We start from the raw sequence: 21354 nt of genomic DNA, 5'->3' as shown, positions 1-21354 counted from the left end.
GAAGAATAGGCTTCCGGGGCTCTCTGGCATGTCTGTCCACACTGTAATATTCACATTGAAGACAGAGGATCTCCAACAGGTGCCAAAAAGTTCAGAGAAGGAGCAAAGAAGGTATTAACAGCAACAAGGGTAGGGCAATCAGGAATAACACTCTCTGTAGTCCAAAAATGGTGTTCAAATAAAATAGTTTTTGTTGCAACTTAAATAAAATAGGCCAAGCCACAATGCCAAAATTTCAGAACAGCCGCAAAAATATAATAGCAATGGAGATAATTGCTAATTTGTAGGGATGTGCATTTGTTTTCAACGTATTGGCAATCCGCAACATATATGTCCCTATTCGTTGTATTTGAGGGGGTCACAAAACGTATGGCGAATCCCCACGAATAAAACATATCTAACGAATAAACCCCCCACCCTCCTGAACCCCCCAAGACTTGCTAAAAGTCCCTGGTGGTCCAGCGGGGGTCCTGGAGTGATCTTCTGCACTCGAGCTGTTGGCTGCCGGTATTCAAAATGGCGCCGATAGCCTTTGCCCTATGTCACAGGGGCCGACCAATGGCATTGGTAGCCCCTGTAACTGGCTCAACCAAAATGTCCCCTACCTTTATTCTTCCCAAGTCCTGAGATGGCAGCACAGCATCTGTTATCAGGATCCTTTTCCCAACGGAGTCATCCTCACTGGCCGCAAATGTGACGTTAATGGTGCCCGACTCCACAACAATCCAGGTCAGGAGGGGAGCCTCCGCCTTGCTGGAGTAGATCTTTCACAGTGCCAACCTCATGCATGAACTCTGTGGCCCCCAGCATCTGGGGACTCGTGCTGCTCTGAGACCTATGGCAGAGACACTGTCTCACTCACAGTCATCTCCCCACATCCAGGGCACCTCCCATTCTAGTACCTGCATTCTCCACGTGCAGCTCCAGCAGGCCAGATCCACAGAGAGAGAAAGACGCCACCCACTCTCTTGGTAAGTTGTGGCAGGGGAGGAGGGGTTTGCACGCCAAGGGTTAAGGGAAACTTCCTCACTTAGATCATTTGAAACTGATACTACCGGACACTAAATAGGAGTGACCATGGGCACTCTAATCCTCGTAGACGCTGTAGGAGAATCATTTGACTTCCCCTTTCTCTGCCTTCCCATCTTAGAGGAAAAAGAAAACAATAATAAAGAAGAAAATAGTGCAATGAGAGAGCTCGGAGTTCAGTAGCCTAGTTGGTTGGCCATCTTGGAATTCCCCTTGTTAGCTTTTATTCTGCAAAGTCTAAACAGTTGTAAGTCAGAGAGGGATCTGCTTAGCTCATCGATTATTGAAACGAATATGAGAAATGTCCCCCTGTGACCAATGAGAATTATCCTTTCTGACAATTATACATTCTGATTATGGCAAGCGTGAATTATATTTTGTTTTAAAAGATATTAAGATAACTTGTAATGTTACAGTTTCAGTTTATTTGATTTGGTAAGAGTTATACTCTTTTCATCAAATCAATGCACTGACCTTATAAAGGGAGTATAACTCTTGAAAACTAGTCACAAATTAATTAAACTAGTCCAGTAGAAATGGTATCTTGTGCAGCTTGTTTCTGATCGTTTATTTGTCCATATCTAAGGGAAGCAATATGGCACTACATTGGTTTTAGTGTGACTAGTATGGCATCTTTGTAATATCATTGTTATAAAAGAAGAGGACGTTACTGTCCCACCTGTAAACTAAGAACAAACCACGAGCACTAATAAAACATTTAATAAGCAGAGGCCAAAAATGTTTCCACAAGGATAAAAACTGAAATCCTCATATTTCTCTAAATAAAATTGCTACAAAATATTGATATTTCAAAGAAGAATATTGGATAAGTAAGAAATCCCACCGGGGATGCAGTCATAGATATGAAATTATCTGTCTGGTTCATTAAACTATTTTAAATGTGAATATGTGATTTAAAAACTTAGGGATTAGTGTATACACACAGACATTAATTATCCACATCCATTAACAACAAAAAATGTTTTTAAAGTATTCACAGCCCTGATTCATGGTGAATGTATCCTCAACTTCTATTGTCAGTGGGAATACAGTGAAAAAAAAAAGAGCTGCCAGGTTTAATGTTGATGACAAATACCAGCAGCCATCCTCTCAGATTTAAAATGCCCAGATCGCAGACGGCTTTATTCAGTGCTGCTGTCAGTGTAAATTGTAGAACTGTATACACGTTTTACCATTACCATTTTAAGCACAACTGGACTTACTATGCTGAGATTCCTCCTCTTCATACATTGGGAGGTTTCCTCTGCCTCTGGCATTGTGTTTCAGTCAAAGGATTTTGCAATAAGCATCTCCCGGCTATGCATGGGATTCTGCTATGGCCAGTTAGAGCTGCGCATCCTTACCGTGAGTCAACTTATCTTCATTCCCTGCAGAGGTTGGGACTGACTCAACCAAGCAGTCACAAACTCAGATGAGAATGCACTTTCCAAAAATTATTTGGAGCTGTTACACTAACCGGTGAATTGTCAGAGGAGTTATGCATTTAAATGTATCATACTATCATGGCTCAAAAGCCATTTACCCATATTAAATGCACTTAATGTGGGTAAAAGCTCTTGACAATTCTGTGGAATATATTATAGAAAGTCAATGCATGCAACTTTCCTGATGAGGCACCAAGAGAGAGAGAGAGAGAGAGAGAGAGAGAGAGAGACTCTTTTAAAGGGCCAATCTAACACACTATATATCTACCACTATAAGAGGGGCACTTTAAACTCAGGGTGGATTTTGGGGGGGGCAGATTTTCAAAGGGGTAGGCGCGTACCCCCCGAAAACCTGCCCCAAGCTCCCCCTGCATGCGCCGAGCCTAAACCCCGGGGCTTTCCTGGGGGGCATGTCGGGGGTGTGCCGTGGTGACGTGTCATCCGGGGACGGGGCCATGGGCGTGGTTCCGGCCCGGGGGCGTTTCGGGGGCGTGGCTGAGGCCTCTGAAACTGCTCGCGTGCCGGGGAATTGCGTGCCGGCGGCTGGCTCGGCGTGCGCAAGTTACGCCTGCCTCGGGCAGGTGTAACTTTTCCGACAAAGGTAGGGGGGGTGGGTTAGGTAGGGGAAGGTGGGGGGGGGGGGTGGAAGGAAAGTTCCCTCCGAGGCCGCTCCGATTTCGGCCTCGGAGGGAACGGAAGCAGGCTGTGCGGCTCGGTGCGCGCAGGCTGCCAATTTTGCGCAGCCTTGCGCGCGCCGACCCCAGATTTTAAAAGATATGCGCAGCTTATGCGCGTATCTATTAAAATCCGGCGTACTTTTGTTTGCGCCGGTCGCGCGAACAAAAGTAGGCGCGGGCACAGTTTTTTAAAATCTGCCCCATAGTGTTAGATTGGCCCTTTAAAAGGCTGTGTCTCGCTCTCCCCCTAACACATACGTGCAAGGGATATTTTAAATGGTACTTGCATGCATGATATGAAAGTGAGCGCATATTTGCTCGCATTCCCAACATGTGCGTTTATGGGCGCACGCGCACCTTTTAAAATTCTGTTTGATAAGGTGCATTTCCACGTGTGAAACCCGGTTTTAAGCCTGTAAATCCCTTTACCCCCTAAGGAGGCAATTTTCAAAAGGTTTTACACGTGGAAATGGTCTTTACGTGTGGAAACGGGCTCTGGAAAAGTCACTCCCAAGGAGGAAATTTTCCAAAAGATTTACGTGCATAAAAGTAGCGCATATTTCAGCAATTTTCAAAAAACCCATTTATTTGCATAAAGTCTATTTACATGCATAAAACCCCCAGTTTTGAACACATAAATCCTTTACAAAATGACCTCCTTTGTGTTTGTCTGCAAACTGTTGTATAACTAACTGGACAAGTATAAAACTGTCGGATACAATAAGGTAAAAAGATGCACTAATGATTAATTTTGAAGTAACAAGTCGTTCAGATCATTGGAGAGAACTGTCGTTTGTGTTTAGTTAATAAAGGCTGTAATTTGTGAGTTTATTGCACACGGGACAAGCTAGCGAGACGATGCAGAGAATAAATATGAAATAAAACTGCCTTCCTTGCCCAGCGACGGTATAACTGCTTCTTACGAGAAGGGACACCGCCGAGCTCCCCAGGGGTCCCTTTATAAAATATATAAAACACGACAGTAAAAATCCAGACAAATAAATCCCAGGGCGAAGCTAAGGTGCACTGGAAATGCTATCCAAACCTTCACAAGGAGCTCTTGTTTTATCACAAGTTAAGACAGCAGATGGCTCTCTCGAGTTTTCCTTGGAATATCTCTTGAAATAACATTTCTGACAGGAGGGGGAAAACCGGCGACGTTGATCTCCAGATATAGAAATAGAAATGCATCTTCTTAAAATCCGATCTGCGCTGCGGATATTAAAATAATACTAAGTACGTTTATGATGTGCATTTAGTGACATTTTTACGACATAAAATTAAGCGATTCGTTGGAGCCTGTGCCTGGGGACACAACAAGTCACCATCAAGGTTACCAATTCATAAAAATCTTTTTCCGCCCCAACCCTTTGCTAGATTTTTATCGACGATCTTGGGGTTTTTTTTGTTTTTTTTCCCCAGACCCCCCCTTGCACCGGCACCCACCTGACTCCCAAGTTTCTCTTCGATATTCTCTTAAAAACTCAAACACTTTAATGACACAAGGGTTTCTAATCTGAGATGACAGCTGCTACTATTTGTCAGCAGCTCTGCTTCTTCTTCTTCTTCCCTTGTTTTATTCTGCTCCCCGGGGGGGGGGGGCAGTGGAAGACAAGAGCTGCGTTCAGTCCTGGCCGTGACCCCCCCCCCCCAATAAGACATGAAGCCGCCTTTAATGGGATCGTAGATTGGAAAAGCGGGGGAGAGAAATATGATGTCCTTAACCAGCCCTAAAGGGTCCTTTAAATATATAAAAAAAAACAAAAACCAGGAGAGTAACTCGGGACAGATCCATCTCCTGCCGGGTGCCAAACTCCTGCCCCTCAGAGCTTCCCTTTTCTCTCTGGGGCAAGGTGGAAATGCCCCCCCCCCCTCCGGACAGTAAATAGAGGCTGGGTCAGGCTGCAGCACCTTCCTCTCGGGGAGGGGGGAGATGCAATCTCTGCGCGGGCACTTTCCTGTCTCCGGAGCTTGCGTGGGTTGCGCTTTCTAAGCGAGTGCACCCAGTGGCACCGGAGGGGAGGTGGTTTTTTTTTTTTTTTCCTTAGCAGCCTCCCAGCCGCTTTCCCTCAGCACCACCTCGCATTTTAATTACCGGGAGCCAGCTCGCAGCCTCCCGCTTTTCCTTTCCCCACGCGATGGAGACGGCAGCCTGTGCGCGGAGCTCCCAGACCTGCAGATTGCTCTTCCCCCTAGGAGGCTGACGGCTCCCTGTTTTTTTTTTTTTTTTTTTTTTCTTCCCTTTCTCCTTTCTCCTTTCCGGATCTGTGTGTGTGTGTGTGTGTGGGGCGCTGACATGTTTATCCGAGGGAATCGTGCACACCGCCGCTGCCGCCACGCTGCTTCCTTCGGGGTTCACCTCTAGATCGCAGCCAGCTCCGGAGGATTTTACTTCTCCCAAACCTTAAGGGAAAAAAACAAAACAAAACACGGACCGCCGATCGCTTGCTGAGAAGTCCGCTGGAGGGGGGGCTTCCCCGGCTGCCAAACTTGCTGCTGCTGTTTCTTGCGCGCTCGCCCGCGCCTCTCTTGCCCCGGAGATGTATGAATAGCGCGGGATCCGGAGCCGCGCTGCCTCTCCCAGCCGGCGCTCTCCAGTCCCCACCACCCCCCCTATCTGAGCCTCGCCTGTCTCCTGCGGGGGAGGGGGGGCCCTCCGTGCAACTTTCCGCCGACCGGGCGTGCATGCTGCTGGTGCCATCCCTGGACTGGACCGGACCGGACCGGGTGTTTTTGGGGCTCTCCGCGGCGAACGTGCCTCGTGATTCCCGGGAGCAGAGGAGACGTTGCAATCGGGAACGGCAAGTGAGCCAGCAGGGAGGCTTGGATTGGTCCTAAACTCGCCGACCCCCCCGGACCCTTTGTGTGGCCGCTTTCTTTTCCGCTCCCCCCGCAGGCAGCCCTCCTCCTCTTCCTCCTCCCTTCCAGGAAGCCCGCGGGAGCATGGGCCGGCTCCAGGCCCCCGAAGGGCCCCTCCGGCTGGGGCTTGCCGGACGGGGGGGCTCTCCCCCCCCCGAGCCCCGCTGACGCCTTCCCGCCCCCCCTAAGCCGCCTGCCACCCCCGCCCTGCGGGAACACCCGGGCGCCTGCGGAAGCACCGAGCTGGGGGAGGGGGGGGGGAGGGAGAGGTGGCTGATCCCCCGCTCTCCTCCTCCTCCTCGCCTTGCACTCGGGGGGGGCTCCCCCGCGTCTTAGGGGGTCTCGCCCACCCCCCTCCCCGACATGGCGGCGGCCATCGCCAGCGGGCTGATCCGCCAGAAGCGGCAGGCGCGGGAGCAGCACCTGGACCGGCCCTCGGCCAGCAAGAGGCGCAACAGCCCCAGCAAGAACCGCGGCCTGTGCAATGGGAACCTGGTGGACATCTTCTCCAAGGTGCGGATCTTCGGCCTCCGGAAGAGGAGGCTGCGGCGCCAAGGTCAGTCCCCGCCCGGCTGTTGTGGTGGGAGCGGCAACCTGTTGCCATGAGCATGATCCGGGGGGGGGGGGGGGGGGGGGTGGCTACAGCTGTTTCCCCCTTGCCAGAAGCCACACCCAGAGAGCGCCCACGTGGCACTGGCCTTTTCCCCCCCTAAAAACGAGGCCAGGGTCGGGCTGCACTGGACCCCCCCAGGGCGTGTGCTGCTGTCCTCAGGAGTTACAGCCTCTCGTTTTTACAAATCAGCGTCATTGACGAAGCTGTTCCTTTAAAATGAAAGTTATACAGGATCTGCCTGTAGCACTTAAAAAAAAACAAAAAACCCAACCCAATGCATGCTCTCGTGTATTCCTAAAAAGTGAGAGCGTGAAGAAGCCATAATAATATTTATTACATTTATGCTGCAAAAAAAAAAAAGCAGTAACCTGCTACCTGTTCAGTCAGAAATTGTATTTTATGGGGTTATAAATTTCTAAAAGAAAAAAAAAAAATCTAAATTGATTGCTTTTAGGACTGGAGTTCCGAGCAGTCTGTTTCCTTGGGACCAGATGGACAAAGCATTTTCCCCATAGACACCAAATGGGGGAAAAAAAAACCTTTTAATACAGCTGACCCTTATAATGAGTTAACCTCACTTATTTGATAATTTTAGCATCGTGTTTATTTTTATTGATTATAGATATATAGCAATATAAATCTATTCATGTAGATGGATGCTTCCTGGCCATACATTGTAGGGTAAATACAGAATATGAACTGCCTCTTGGCAAGGCTTAAATGACCACAAAAGAGAGCTGTCTTTATTCCTCGGTACAGGCGTCACATGCCATTAATATTGGGCTGCAAAGAAGTTGCAATATATTTTAACTGCTTCTATTTCTGCAGTAAATCTTCTGAAATAAAATAGCATTGCGCTATGCAATAAAAATGCAGAAATATACCAAACTGCAGATTTCACATCGGTGTCCATGAGTGTTTTGTACCACAGGCTTGAGACAGGAAACATCAAAGGATACAGGACTTGTTAAATATCGGAAAATGACGGCTTTTCATAAAAAAGCTTTGTCTAGCTGGCTTTTTAAATTAATTGGATTAGAATTTAGATCTCTGCTAAAATGACAGGTTACATTTAATATGGAAAAGTGATGCATAAAGGGGGAAAAATAATCCCATCTGCAGGTACCTGATGCTGGTTCTGTATTGGGAATCACTACCCAGGGAAAAAAAGACCTTGGAATGCTAGTGGACAACACATTGAAAAATCTTCAGCTCGGCGCACGTCGGCGGTCAGAAAAGCAAATAGGAACGATCCGAAAAAGGAATGGAGCGTAAAACGGAAAATATCCATACTGCCTCTGTGCCGAGCCCTGGTGCGACCACACCTTGAGTGTTGTGTGCAGTTCTGGTCGCCCCCAATCTCAAGAAAGACGTAGCAGAGCTGGAAAAGGTGCAGAGCAGGGCGACAAGAATGATAAAGGGGATGGAGCATCTCTCCTGGGATGAGAGGCTACGCAGGTTAGGGCTCTTCAGCTTGGAGAAGAGACGGCTGAGAGGGGGACATGACAGAAGTTTATAAAATCATGGGTGGGGTGGAATAATACTAAGACAAGAGGACGCTCCATGGAGCTAAGAACCAGCAGGTTCAAAATACAGCATAGAAAGTAAAGAGAGCTATTGCTATCCCTGGGAATGAGTAACAGGAATTAGATCTTCTTTACGGGATCTGCCAGGTAACTTGTGACCTGGGTTGGGCACTGTCAGGGACAGGCTGATGGACCTTGATCTGACCCAGCATGGCAACTCTTACGTTCTTACGTTTTGGACAGTCTGTATTTCTATGAGTTCACTTTTGTAAGTTATATTTCATTTGTTTGTCTAGTTTTCATACATAGTACATATTTTTTTTTAGACAAAACCATGATAAAAATAATGTTTTTTTTCTTCATATCTTTTATGTTAAGCGTTAGTGCATCTTTGCTGATAATCTGACATCGCGTGTATACTGTAGATGTCTCCTCGTTCCCTTGTCTTGCACTTCTCGCAAGGTGTAATAAACAGTTGCGGTGAGGTGGTAATTAAAAGATTTCTGAAAAGTTTTAGCAATGAATATAAATCGCTTACTTCCAGAATTTTCAAACAATAATAAAACAAACAAAAAAACAAACAAAAAACCCCTGATACCTACACAGTTTATCTTCTGTATTTCTTTCCGATACAAATATATTTCATGTCTTCAGTCTTTTCACAGATGACCTTATCTATATTGTAAATGCCTTTTCATGTCAGGAGGATATAGGTATAACATTCCTGCAGTTTATTAAGAATTTACACAAGTAAATGGATTTAAATGTACGCATTTGGGATTGCCAGAGTAAATGCATTTGGTAACCAATGGTAACTGAAATGCAAATGCACCTTTCCTACTTGTTGAAGGAGAAAAGTTGAAGTCCCCTGTGACAATGGTGTGACCAGTAACAAGTTAAGCAGCTGTATGCACTTCAATTAGACTCCTGTGGAGTTTAACTCTAATCAGCCTCTTTTTTTTTCCTGCAAAGGATATTGAAATGTGGATAGAAAATTAGGCAATGTCAAAATCTAATTGGAAAACTGGATGGTGCTTTTCTCACTCAAGAAGTCATACTAGCTTAAAATGTTGATTTTTTTTTTTTTTTTTTAGAGATGGGCCTGATTTACAACCCTCCAGTTTCTGGAAGTGAATTACCGGCCAATAGCAACGATTCTTGTCTTTTAATTTAAACAAAATAATTCTCCCCGTCCCCTCCCCCCTGTTATTTATATTTTCTACCTTTCGTTATTATGTAAACCGATATGACGTGTACTTTAACGTCGGTATAAAAAAAATAAAAAGTAGACTTTATGCATTCTTTTTTACTTATGCACCTATCATGGGGGAAATGTAGTGTTACTATTTCTCTATACATGTCTAACTCGTATGCCATCTTATGTTTGTTACAATTGTCAAGAAAACGAGTGGAGTTGATACCAGAATTATCAGTGCTTAAATTTCCTTTTCGTAAAAAGCGATATGCTTCTTCTCCATATCACAATAGCACACACAGACATTTGCCATACATATTGATTTAAGCATAGCATAGATGCCAGCTCCGTGGGTGCTGTGAATGTTTAGCACCCCCAACATCAACTGGGCTTCACCCTATCACCTCTCTTCCCAGCCGCCAAGGGCCTGAAGAGGTGACTTAGGAGGCAGATCTTGTCGGGGCAGCACAGACAGCACCGAAGGAGCTGATGCCTATGGACTGTCAGCCTGCAAAAACATCAACGGTATTGCACGCTTATGCTTACAGTTGTCACGTTATCCTTCAAACTTTTTTTTTTTTTTCTACAGCTAAGCAAAATATAATACATTTAAATGCCACTGTCATCAGATGCATATAAGGAATTCACAGATAAATCTTACCTAAATTATGTGCTGCTGCATTCAGAATGTCATGGGAGCAAAGTGTGACAAATGAATCTATAAAGATACGATACATTCCTTGCTGCTCAAATATTGTAATGTAAGAGAAGAAGTATAGAGAAAAAAAAGATTATTTTGTTTCTGATAACAACTAAGCATCCGTTTTTCCAGCAATGCAGATATGACAGTTACTGTTGCAAAATACTTGGTAGGAAAATATAATATTTATCTTTTAAAATGAGAAAATAATTGGAATAATAAACCAAAACACATAGAGGTTTTAAAAGTTAACAAAAACATTTAAAGCTCATATAATTTTCAAACCTGTGTATTATTTTGCCTGTCAAGGGAACTGTTCACTAGTAAGGCATGAATCTGCTTTCATTTAGAAAGTTTTGTTCGCATACACTACTATAAGTCATGTTAAAATAAACATGAAATGAGAAGTTAAAACATAACTGGAGTGAAACAAACTGATTGTGTTCTGGCTGGGTAGATTAAGTGAAAGTTCTTGCACCATGTAGTTACAAACATAAAAATCAATATATAGTCACTATCTATACAGTCAAAATGAACACTTTTCCAGGTTTAGTATAGCTTTCTATTAAAGTTTTTTTTGACTATATGAATTTTTAAAGCAAATATCCTTGGTGTTATTTTTGGAATGGTGAGTTTTAAAATTCTAGTGGGTTCCGCAAGAGAAACGTATTGTATGCATTCCTGAATTTTGGAGTCAAAAGAACTTACTGTAGTCTGTCCCTGTCCCAAGGATGATGTAATATTTCAAGACAGACATGCTTAGTGAGCCTTCTATATTCATGCCTGCAGTTGTTATCAAGTTTGTCCAGTATCTGCCCTCTTGCAGACATAATGCCATAGCAGAAAAATGTTATTCAATTATCTGTTAACACCTATCACAAGGGGAAACCTAACGTGTCCAACTGCAGTGAATATATGGATGTTCTGTCCTTAGTCAGTTCCATTGTTTATATGAACAGGTAAAATTAATTATTTAAAAACATGAATATCCTACACTAAAATGGCATTACAAAAACAACAAACATAATAAAAACAAGCCTACGAACAATGCTTAACATAAACAGTAGAAATGAAAGTAACAAAATACTCATAAGACAGAGACAGACTCCTTCCAAAAGCAAGATCCTTCCAGCCGACATTTCTTAATGTGTGGTCCAGCACAGAATGAGAGCAGGTCACTAGGACATTATTGGGACACCTGCACCTCTATTTACCTTTTATCTGTCTGCTACCTCTTTCACATTCACTTCCTCATTTATTCTCCAGCCTTCCGTTTATCAACTGCTGTCTTCTCTTGTTTACCTCTCTTAATAGCACAATTAAAAAGAACATTAAAAGAATGAAATCCTGTCAAGTGACTAATTTGATACACAAGAAGAAAAAGAAGGTAGAGTTTAGTTCGTTTCGTCTTGTTTACAGCCTTCATTTAGAATAGTTGCGACTGTTTCAGCCCCACTTCTACCATTGTTGTTTTTGTAGTGAAACTGCAAACAGTATACGTCCACTGTTTTAACGTTTGTAACTACAATCTGACAGAATGTCATAAAAAAAAAGAATACATAGGCGCTTGATATTTTTTTCAACTGAAAGCTTCCAACTCGGACAGGATAACGTGACCACTCTGTTTCCAAATTTTATTTTCTGTATGAACTGCATACTGCAAGGTTGAATCACTATAAAATATGTTTATTTCCTTTCTAAACATATCTTATTCCAATTATTTGGTACCATATTGCAAAGAACGCATGCAGAGAATTAGATGTTTATTTAACCATTATCTCCCTGTGACTGTTTTCAGTGTAATGTAGGACAACAAGCAAGCAAGCTCGCCTTTTTAAAAGGAAAAATGTAATTAAAAAAGCCCAAAATCCAGTGTTTTGGTTCATAGATAGGACCTTAATCAGGGTCAACAAACAATGGAAATGATAGTTTCTCTATGCCCATTCAAGTGAGTGCTGATTCCCAAGCTGAGAAATGACTGTGCCCACCAGAAATACGATCCAGTGATATAGGGGGCAGCATCATGTAATTATGACGATGAACCATTGCCAATAGAAAAATGAAAACAAGCAAACAATGCTAGATCAAAGAATTATTATGGTAGAATTAATCCCATATGCATCCTTATCTTATTAACAGATTATTTAATTAATAATTGATTAGATAAATATACTTAAGATAAAAGATAATTAGATAAAAAGATAATAAGGTGAAGAAATTGAACCCAAGTTCACCTATGGCAAAATCTGAATCGATCCTACCCCAAACCTAACTCAGCTGGAACTCTAACCCCATCCAAAACGTAAATAACAGACATGCAGAACATGTTTGACAACGCGAGCCCCCTCACAGACTTTAACCAAAGCTACTAACCCAGCACCCTCACTCGGCATCTGAACCTCAACTTCCACGGTACAGCAATGTGGGGGCTGCCACCCATGAGGGCGTTTGACACCCAACTGGCAAATCTCTGCTACTTCTGGGGCTGCGTCACCGCATCCCAGCAGGGGGGTGGGGGGCCCTCACAGCCAGATCAGTGACCTCGCTGTCCCAGGAACCGGGCATGAGGGGCTTCTGGCACTACCGTGCTCGTACCGCTTATGCGGAGGGTAGAAGAGGATGGTACGAGCAGGCATCATTAACATTAAAACGCATCAACATTAAAACCCCTTCAATAACTCGGGCTCAGGTTATCCCAGCTGTGACACGCCGGCACAAGCGGGAACATTATGGGAGGCGCCTCCAGCCGCCGATCCCCATGGGAGCGGCCCAACCCCGGCCCACCTTTACTCTTCTTTAAAACGAAACTTCCACAAGGATCGGCTGCTGCGTGCGAGGGGAGGGGATGGGACCAAGGAGCAAAGAAAATAAGGGGGGGGGGGGGGGGTGGTGGTGAGGGAAGTGGCGTAAGCCAGGGGTCAGGCTTCAACATCTGGCCAGCCCAGAATGCACGGCAGAGAGGATGGGGGGGGGGGGCGCCCCCCAGCACCAGCCTTTGCCGTGTTAGGGCGGCCAGGCAAGGCTTCGCATGATCCAACTGTAAACTCATTACAGTCAGCCTGGTGAGGTCTTTGTGCTTTAGGAACTAAAGCAAGCGCAGCTGCACCAGTCGAGAACAAATGCTAATGCCAGTTTACCCATGCTTAACCCACTCGCACCTGCCACACCTCCTCGTGGGCAGCCTCTGCTGGCGTGACGAAATTCCTGCTCAATTTCAGATGGTTATGTTTTTTGCCACAGTATGACTGTGCTAAGGATGTTTAATCTCCTCCCTGTTTGACTCTTCTGTCGTCTGGCGGTGCTGTTCCAACAAGGACATACAGTTTGTGGCAGCCTGTGTTATTCAGAGGTATTGATTTTTTTTATCATTTAGACAGAGTATTCCCATACTGAGCAAGCATACTAAACTGTCAGATTTATAGAGCGGGGACAGTCTCTTATGTACGTTTGTGCAGTGCTGTGTGTAGGCGTAGCAACACTGTAGAAATGATAAGTAGTAGTAATACTACTCAGTAGTAACAAAGGGGATGTGCAGCACTTCTGCATGTGATGGGTTGTATTCTGTAGTTTACAGATGCTGTTATTTAGTGACCTGACTTTATTTCTCATTTTAAATATGGAGTTTGAACCAGTGTCACTGTGAGGTAGACTGGATTCTTGCAAAGAATCGGATATACAATATGCCATTCTGGCTGATATTTCTCCTTTTAATTACATTATGGTTTTGCAGGTAGAAGAGGCTGGCTTGTGTTTTATTTAGATGTAATAAAATTTCATTAATGATACAGTTGTCAGTCTGCCCAGCTAGTGCAATTGTAAAGTGTGCTTTATCTGGGCAAAATCTCCGTTTTGTGTTTCTATAGTTACTCTAGGTCATACAGATTAGCCTGTTTATTTGATGTATTATTTATATTTATCAAAGCACCTAGCCACATAGGGATGGCAACTTTCCTACCGGCTCGTGGGAACACACGTGTGTGCGCGCATTCGTCGGCACGCACCCAGGGACATGGCTTCTTTTATAAAACAGCCTGGCTGCGTGCACATGTGCGCTCAGTTTTAAGTGGGCGCGAGCCTGTGCACACAAATCCCGCTTCAACCGCATGTGGTGCTATTTTAATAGGGGCGCGTGCTGATGCCGTTGCCAGTTTTCCCAGTTCGCTGTTGCGTCAGTTGATCTCAGACGGCTTCGACCTCTGTGCCTCACCTTTCTTCCTTCTCTGTCCTCAAGCCTTGGGAAGATGGCTGCTGTCACGTCTTCATGCCGCTCTCTCTGGTGTCCCCAGATCGGCAATGGCGACGGCGTTCGCCCTGATTACTCTGAGGGCCTCCTAGGGTGCCCACGCGCACGTCACCCACGTCTTTATCCACGTCATGGCGGGAACCTCGGGGGCGTCCCCTCCGAGTGACGTCACGCCATCCGGGTATTTAGCCTGCCCTTCATTTGCTAACAAACTGAGTTAGCAAGGATTGGACTGGACTCCTCCGGTCTAAGCTGCTCTGCCGCTTCCCAGCTGCCGCAGGAAGCTCTCTCTGCCCTTCGGGGTAATTCTTCACTAACCTGGGTACCCACTCCTCGGGGGCCCTTCTGCTCTATTTCAGGTACCTATCTTGGGATTCTGGGTACTCGCTCCTCGAGGGCCTGCTCTCCCTAATCTGGTGCCTGCCACTGAACACCTTCTGCCTACCGGGACCTTCAACTATACAGCTTCTGCTTCAGTGAGTACTAACCCTTTCAGTCTGTCTCACCTTCAGCGCTCTGTGTCTACATCCGGGACCTGTCCCTGCTACACCGCGATGCCTATCACCTACTCAAGTGTGAGACTGGTCTCCTCTGCTGAGGACCCCTGGACTACGTCTGCTGGGTTCCCTACACTGCTCCTCGGGCAGTGCCATCGAGCTGAACAATAAATACAACTTCTCTGTGTCTGCGTGTATAGAGTCTAGCCTAGTACCGCGGTTCCTCACGGGGCTCCTTCCCATGGGTGTGGCCATCACCGCAGTACCCAAGAATCCACTCCAGCACCTCGTAACCATAACATTCACCAAGACAAGGAACAGGTCTTCCAAACTCCCGTAGCTCAGTAGCCTTCCTTCCCCACTATTACCTCAACCTTTATATCCCTGCTGATCTGCCTAGCTTTTTTTGTTTTATTACTTACATGACATCTGTAGCAGAAGTAAAGTTATGCGGCAGGGGACGCTGCCACGAGCCGGATCACGTAAGTATTTGCGTGCAAATTTCAGGTTACAATCCCAAAATGCCCATGCCCCGCCCCTTTTACGCACACCTCTGGGTGGCTTTTAAAATCCACTCAGCATGCACACGAGCCTGACATATTCACGCATCCCCTAATTTCGGTGCATGTTGGGCTTTTAAAATTCACCGTAAAGATTCTAGGTGAATGTCAGAACATGTAGCATAAATACAACATTTTACACGCATGAGACTGTAAATACAAAATAAAACCATCTTTGAACAACAATACAAGATAAAATATAAAAACATAAAAAGCAGAATAAAAAAATAAGTGGATACCTAAAACACAGCTGTACACAGTTAAAAAAACAGCAGTGAATAGCCATGCCAGGCATAGTTTATGGAAATCCAAATAATTTCCCACCAAATGCACATCCTTAAATAGAGAATTCCTTGAACTAGGAGCTAAGCAGGACAAAGCCTGCTTTTTCGTTCCTATAAGAATTGTCTCTTTTTAAGAACGTGGCTATAAGACAGTCATGAGATGAGCTAATATTTCTCTTTGGATCATTTCTAGTGAAATGGGCAACAAGATACGGAGGAGTGACAAACTAGGGGGGGTTAATTTCTAAAGGTTTTTCGCGTGCATCAGGGGCTTTTTTGCGTGCGATCGGATGTAAATTAGCTGCACCTTGCGCGCGCCGAGCCCTAGGGGAGCCCCGATGGCTTTCCCCGTTCCCTCCAAGGCCGCTCCGAAATTGGCCTCGAAGGGAACTTTCCTTTCGCCCCCCCAGACCTATCTAAATCCCCCCCCCCACCTTTGTTTCTTTATTTACACCTGCCTCTAGGCAGGCGTAGGTTGCGCGCGCCGGCACGACCGTTGTGCCGGCGTGCCCATTTTTTCAAGCCCTGGGACATACGCGCGTCCCGGGGCTTGCGCGCATCGCCGCGCCTATGCAAAATAGGCTCGGCGCGCGCAGGAGGGTTTTAAAAGGGTCTCGCGCGTATATTACGCACGTAACCCTTTTAAAATCCGCCCCAAAGTATCCTTTAACTTAGGTATTGTCTCTTTTTTTTTTTTCTCTTAATTTGTACGTGTCGAATAAGAGCTTCAATTTTAACGATAGGGCTGTTACATCGCGTATATGGCCTCTTGTATCCACGCTTCTCTTTGACTTGCCGTGAGCCATGTTGCATTTCTGCACTTGCGCTCCTGATGCTCTTAAATATTAGGAGGACTGTGATTCCAAGGACATGATAGGAATTGAGTTAAGCTAGGACTAGACTACACTGTCCTGAATAAGAATTGGAATCAGTTAGTAATCATGCTCACCGGTAATGCTCCAAGCATCATCAAAGACTATCCGGCAGCCGTATGCTCGCAGAGTGATTCCTTAAGGAGTTAAAGTGAGGGAGTGCGCACGTCGGTACTCAGAAACCAGCTCAAACCTTTTATAGGTAATATCTTGTAATTTGAAAGTTTGTTTTCTTTTTTTTTGAAGGGGTGTGTGTGTGTGTGTGTGTGTGTGTTTGCAGCATCCACAGCCCCTGCTGACCCAATTAGCGAAGTTGGGCTTGGGAATAATACCTCTCTAATAGCAGTTCACAGCATTTGGCACTGGGCCATCGGATCAGCTCTAGCACAATATTTTAATGCTACATTTCAAGCCAATTGATTTTTTTTTTTTTGAGCTGGCTAGGATGAAGTTCCCTTTTAAAATACTGTAATTAAAACAGAATTTTAAGTCCTGATTGTGCAGTGCAACACGGCCTGACTGGCACTTTTCCTGCAATACCACTGCCAAGAAAGTTTGTTAAAATCATTAGCATTTCATCACCGGGATAAATATTTAATTAAAGATTTCCTCCCAGTTTAGTGGAATTGATCAAATCCAGATTCCATGACATCATAGCACGAATCATACATTTTTAATCTTAAGTAAGCCGCTCGTTCTTTTTCATGCAGCTTTACTTTTAAATTCTAGAAATCTTAAAGAATAATTTGGAAAGAAAGTGGTTGCTTCATCTGCAATATGGCCTTGCATTAGGGTCATCAGAGAAATATAATTGCCAGATCTGCCCACTATGCTAGCAGGTAGAATAAGCAGTTATTGAGGGAAGGTATCAGTGGTGGAAATTTCTGATTTAGCATTAAGGGGGTCATTTTCTATCGCTATCGCACGCGAAAAGGGACTTTTCGCGTGTGACAGCTTGATAGGGGGCGGCGTCGGGACCGGAAGAGGAGGGGTCGGGGCGGACGCGGCGGTAACATCGCTGGTGGCGATAAGACCCGTTATCGCCGCCAGTAGCACGACCAATATCGCCACCTTTCACGGTGGCGCTATTGGGTGCGGAAGCCGACGGCGATAACGCCGCGGTGGTGCGATGGCTGCCGGCTTTTGCAGGCCCGCCCCCCGCTTCGCCGTCCCCCCCCCCAAGTTACCGCCACAAATGTATTTAGACTAATAGGAAGGTGTTGCCTGCGATATGTTTGTTGATCTTTATTTCTTTGTTTCCATAGTAATTGTATATTTAAGAACAGTTTTGTACGTTTTTTTTCAAGTTGAACAGCTACAACTATGCAAATGGTATTGGATTATTGACTTTCTAGTCTGATTTCTGTACTGAGGGCATTTGCGTAAGAGGCAAACAAGTTGCAATTTGAAGTCTTCGGCATAAGAAAAATATCCTTTCTTCAGTAGAACTTTTTTCATTCTTTCTTGCATTATTCTCATTTAATTAAATGTAGCACTACAAAAATAATTTGTGCTTACACGTTCAAGTAACATTTAACATCAATTTTCTGTATATGGTAGATGAAAAACATTTTGTTTGACAAAAATGTAACCGAACCAGGTTTATTAATGGTAAAACAGTAAATAATATGGACATATGGGCTATACTGGCTTCCCTTCCACCAGCCCAAACCTTATCAAAGTAAGAAATGAGGCTTAAGTAATGGATTTAAACAAAGGCGCAGTTTATTGTTAGGAAACTGTATGGTTTTAGCCCCAATATACCTGACACAAGACTCGGAGACATTTTAGAAATTTAGTAAAATGTTGATTATAGTAAATAAATGAATGGCCAATCACAATATAAGTGTCTGGGAAGGAGAAATACAGGGTCAGCAAGACGCCAGACACCCTGAAATTCCTCCTTCCCTATATCACCATCTCGCAAGGCTTATATACATTTTTTCTACTTTCCTTTGCCAAGTATTGATCATTTCTAAATGCGTCATTCTGGCCTGGCTTCCTTTCCCTAGGCCATCTGTAACCCAACATCTGTCCTCCTCCTTCTTTTCTTTTTTTTCGGGTCCAAATGTCCATACTCCTTCTATTTCCATCTCCCCACAATACTTTGTAGAAAGACATCGATCATCTCTTATCGGTTTTCTGTATTTTCCTTTGTAGTTGGTTTCCACACTGACCACACACGTATCCTATGTGGGCCATGCCCATGTTCTTCACTTTATGCTGATTACCCCGCATCCTGCAGCTACAAATAGCTGTTCCCACTCCTCGCAGCACGTCTTGACATGTACTGCCAGAGGCGTAGTAGGACATAGTTCAGCAGTCCAGCAGCCAGCATTATGCATTTCCCTTTTGAACTTCAAGTCAACACAGAAATAGCGAAGTTCACATTGGAGAAGGGAAAGTCCAGAGAAGAAAGGACAGGAAAGCAGATAATCAGAAACGCTCAGGAACATTGCAGCATGTTATATTGGGTGGCAGCTGCGCTTGGAAAGGCGCCAGAGTCTTGGCCAAAACTGAGGAAAAGTTAGAGGGGCTCTCCAGATAACCTTGGGGAAGTCTAGTCCACTGAAATCTTTGCCCCTCATACTGGAAAGCTGTCAAGGGGCGTGAGGCTGCATGCAGTGGCACACAGAAAAATGCATTGGACAAATCCAGGACATTATGTACGGTGCCCATGGTGCCCATGGTGCAGTAGGGTGGCAGGATTTTCCACACAGGGAAATTCAGGATCAACTCGGTAATTAAGATGACAAAAGTCATGGACCATATGCCAGTGACCATTGTCTTTCAAAACAGGGTGCAAAGGTGTATTGTATGGGAAGCGTGAAGATTCCAAAATTTCCCGTCTTATTCCCCTAATTGCCTCCGGGTAAAGTTCATATTGGGCCTTACGGGGTCCCTGCACGCCCGTCTGTAAATTTATCTTGACAGGCTGTGCTGATTTGGCTAACCCAAATGGAATTTCCGGGATAGCCCATACTGTGAAATCTGTCAATAAAGTAATAACTAGTGAGGACTTAGCAGCTAGTTGTAATGTTTGTCATGGAAGTCGCAATGCTGCGTTCTCTTCATAGGGAAGTGTTATGATATTGAGGTGATTGGATTCTTAGGGGCAACAGTGATAGTGACTCCCACGAGGAGGAGCCCCGTAGGGAACTGTAGCACCAGGCTAGACTCAGATGCACAAACACAGAGAATATATCTTCATTATGCAGCTTGTATGGTTCACCAGAGGTGGCAGTAGAGAGTGGATTAGATAGCAACAGTTTGTGATCCTCAGTGGAGGAGACCTATCCCACAATGGTGGTATAAGGCCCCGATGCAGATATCCAGTGAGGCACTGTAGGAGAGACAGACTGGCAGATGTTATTACACACTCCCTTATAGCTGAGTAGATAGAGTTCCTAATAAGCAGTAGAGAGAGGATAGGTAACAAAAGTCTGTGATCCTCAGCAGAGGAGTCTCCTTCCACAATGGTGGTGTAGGGCCCGATGCAGATAGACAACAAGGAGCTGTAGAGAAGTAGTACTCACTCTCTGTAGCTGAGAGGTAGTGTTCCAGCAGGTAGACGAATTGGTAGCAGGCACCAGGATAGACACACAGGCCCTCGAGAATTCAGGATAGGCACCTGGAAATAAGCAAAGGGCCCCCCGAGGAGCGGGTACCCAAGTTAGAAGAACCCCGGAGGGTGAAGATAACTTCCAGCAGCAGCAGAAGCGGCAGAGCAGCTTCAGACCGGAACGACGAATCCAATCTGATGCTAACTCGGCGAGAGTCAGCAAATGGGCAACCTTTTGTGGTCGGAAGCAGTGACGTCACTCGGGGTCACCAAAATGTATGGTTTTAGCCCCAATATACCAGACACAAGACTCAGATACATTTTAGAAACTTAGTAAAATGTTTATTGTACTAAATAAATGAATGGCCAATCACAATATAGGTATCTGGGAAGGAGAATTACAGGGTCAGCAAGATGCCAGATGCCCTATGTTATAATCTTACAAGGCTTATATACATTTTTTCTAGTTTCCTGGCTTCCTTTCCCTAGGCCACCTGTAACCCAACATCTGTTCTCCTTCTTCCTTTCTTTTGGGCCCAAATGTCCATCTCCCCGCACTACTTTGTAGAAAGACGTTGATCATCTCTTATCGGTTTTCTGTATTTTCCTTTGTGGTTGGTTTCCACACAGACCACACACGTATCCTATGTGGGCCATTCCCACGTCCTTCACTTTATGCTGACTGCGTAAATATTAAAAAAAAACCAAAAAACCCTGAATTTACTTTTGGCACCTTTTATTATGAAATTATTTGTACCAGTTTATCCTAGCCAGCAAATTATGGCCATCCAAGTCGTCTCTATTAAAATGATATCATTTGGTTTTACCTTTTGCCCTTTCTGCGTTTCCTGAGGTCTCTGCTCTGCCAATGTTCTGTAACCTGCGGGTTTTACTGTTCCCGGTTTTTAAGAAATAGATTCAAAACTGCTTTATGATATAACTCTGAGAAACAAAAGACTGTAGAGGGATGAGGTCCTACCGAGAATTTTGAAATCAAAAAATAGAAATGTAAAACATTTTGATTCCTAGGTGATGCCAAACTAGAAACAAAATGAATTTAATCTGACACTGGGTACAAGCAAAGGGTTCAGTTAAATTTGTGCCGTATGGAAATTGGACAATCTCAAATGGATTCTTAGCATCGACCATAGAAAGACACTTCAGCATACTGTAAATAGTTATACCTCTGTCTGTTAAGTTACTATAGCTTTGTTTCCTCTTCCCCCAGTTGAACAGCCTTGTTTTAATTGTAACTGCATTGTCTCTCTTCACTTGTTCAAGGTTGAAAGTTA

The 21354-nt window shown here is 44.7% G+C and overlaps 1 protein-coding gene across 1 annotated transcript in view; it reads left to right on the top strand.

The window, feature by feature from the left end:
* Nucleotides 1-6373: 6373 nt before the first annotated feature.
* The window catches only part of FGF14 (fibroblast growth factor 14), a 419021-nt gene continuing 404040 nt past the window's right edge, over nucleotides 6374-21354 (top strand). The window contains exon 1 of the mRNA XM_029604517.1: nucleotides 6374-6566. Coding sequence (XP_029460377.1) covers nucleotides 6374-6566 — 193 coding nt within the window. The remainder of the gene's footprint in view (nucleotides 6567-21354) is intronic.

Source organism: Rhinatrema bivittatum, chromosome 5 (genome assembly GCF_901001135.1).
Source record: "Rhinatrema bivittatum chromosome 5, aRhiBiv1.1, whole genome shotgun sequence".
NCBI classification, from domain to species: domain Eukaryota; kingdom Metazoa; phylum Chordata; class Amphibia; order Gymnophiona; family Rhinatrematidae; genus Rhinatrema; species Rhinatrema bivittatum.
This window is presented reverse-complemented; position numbering and strand designations above follow the sequence as displayed.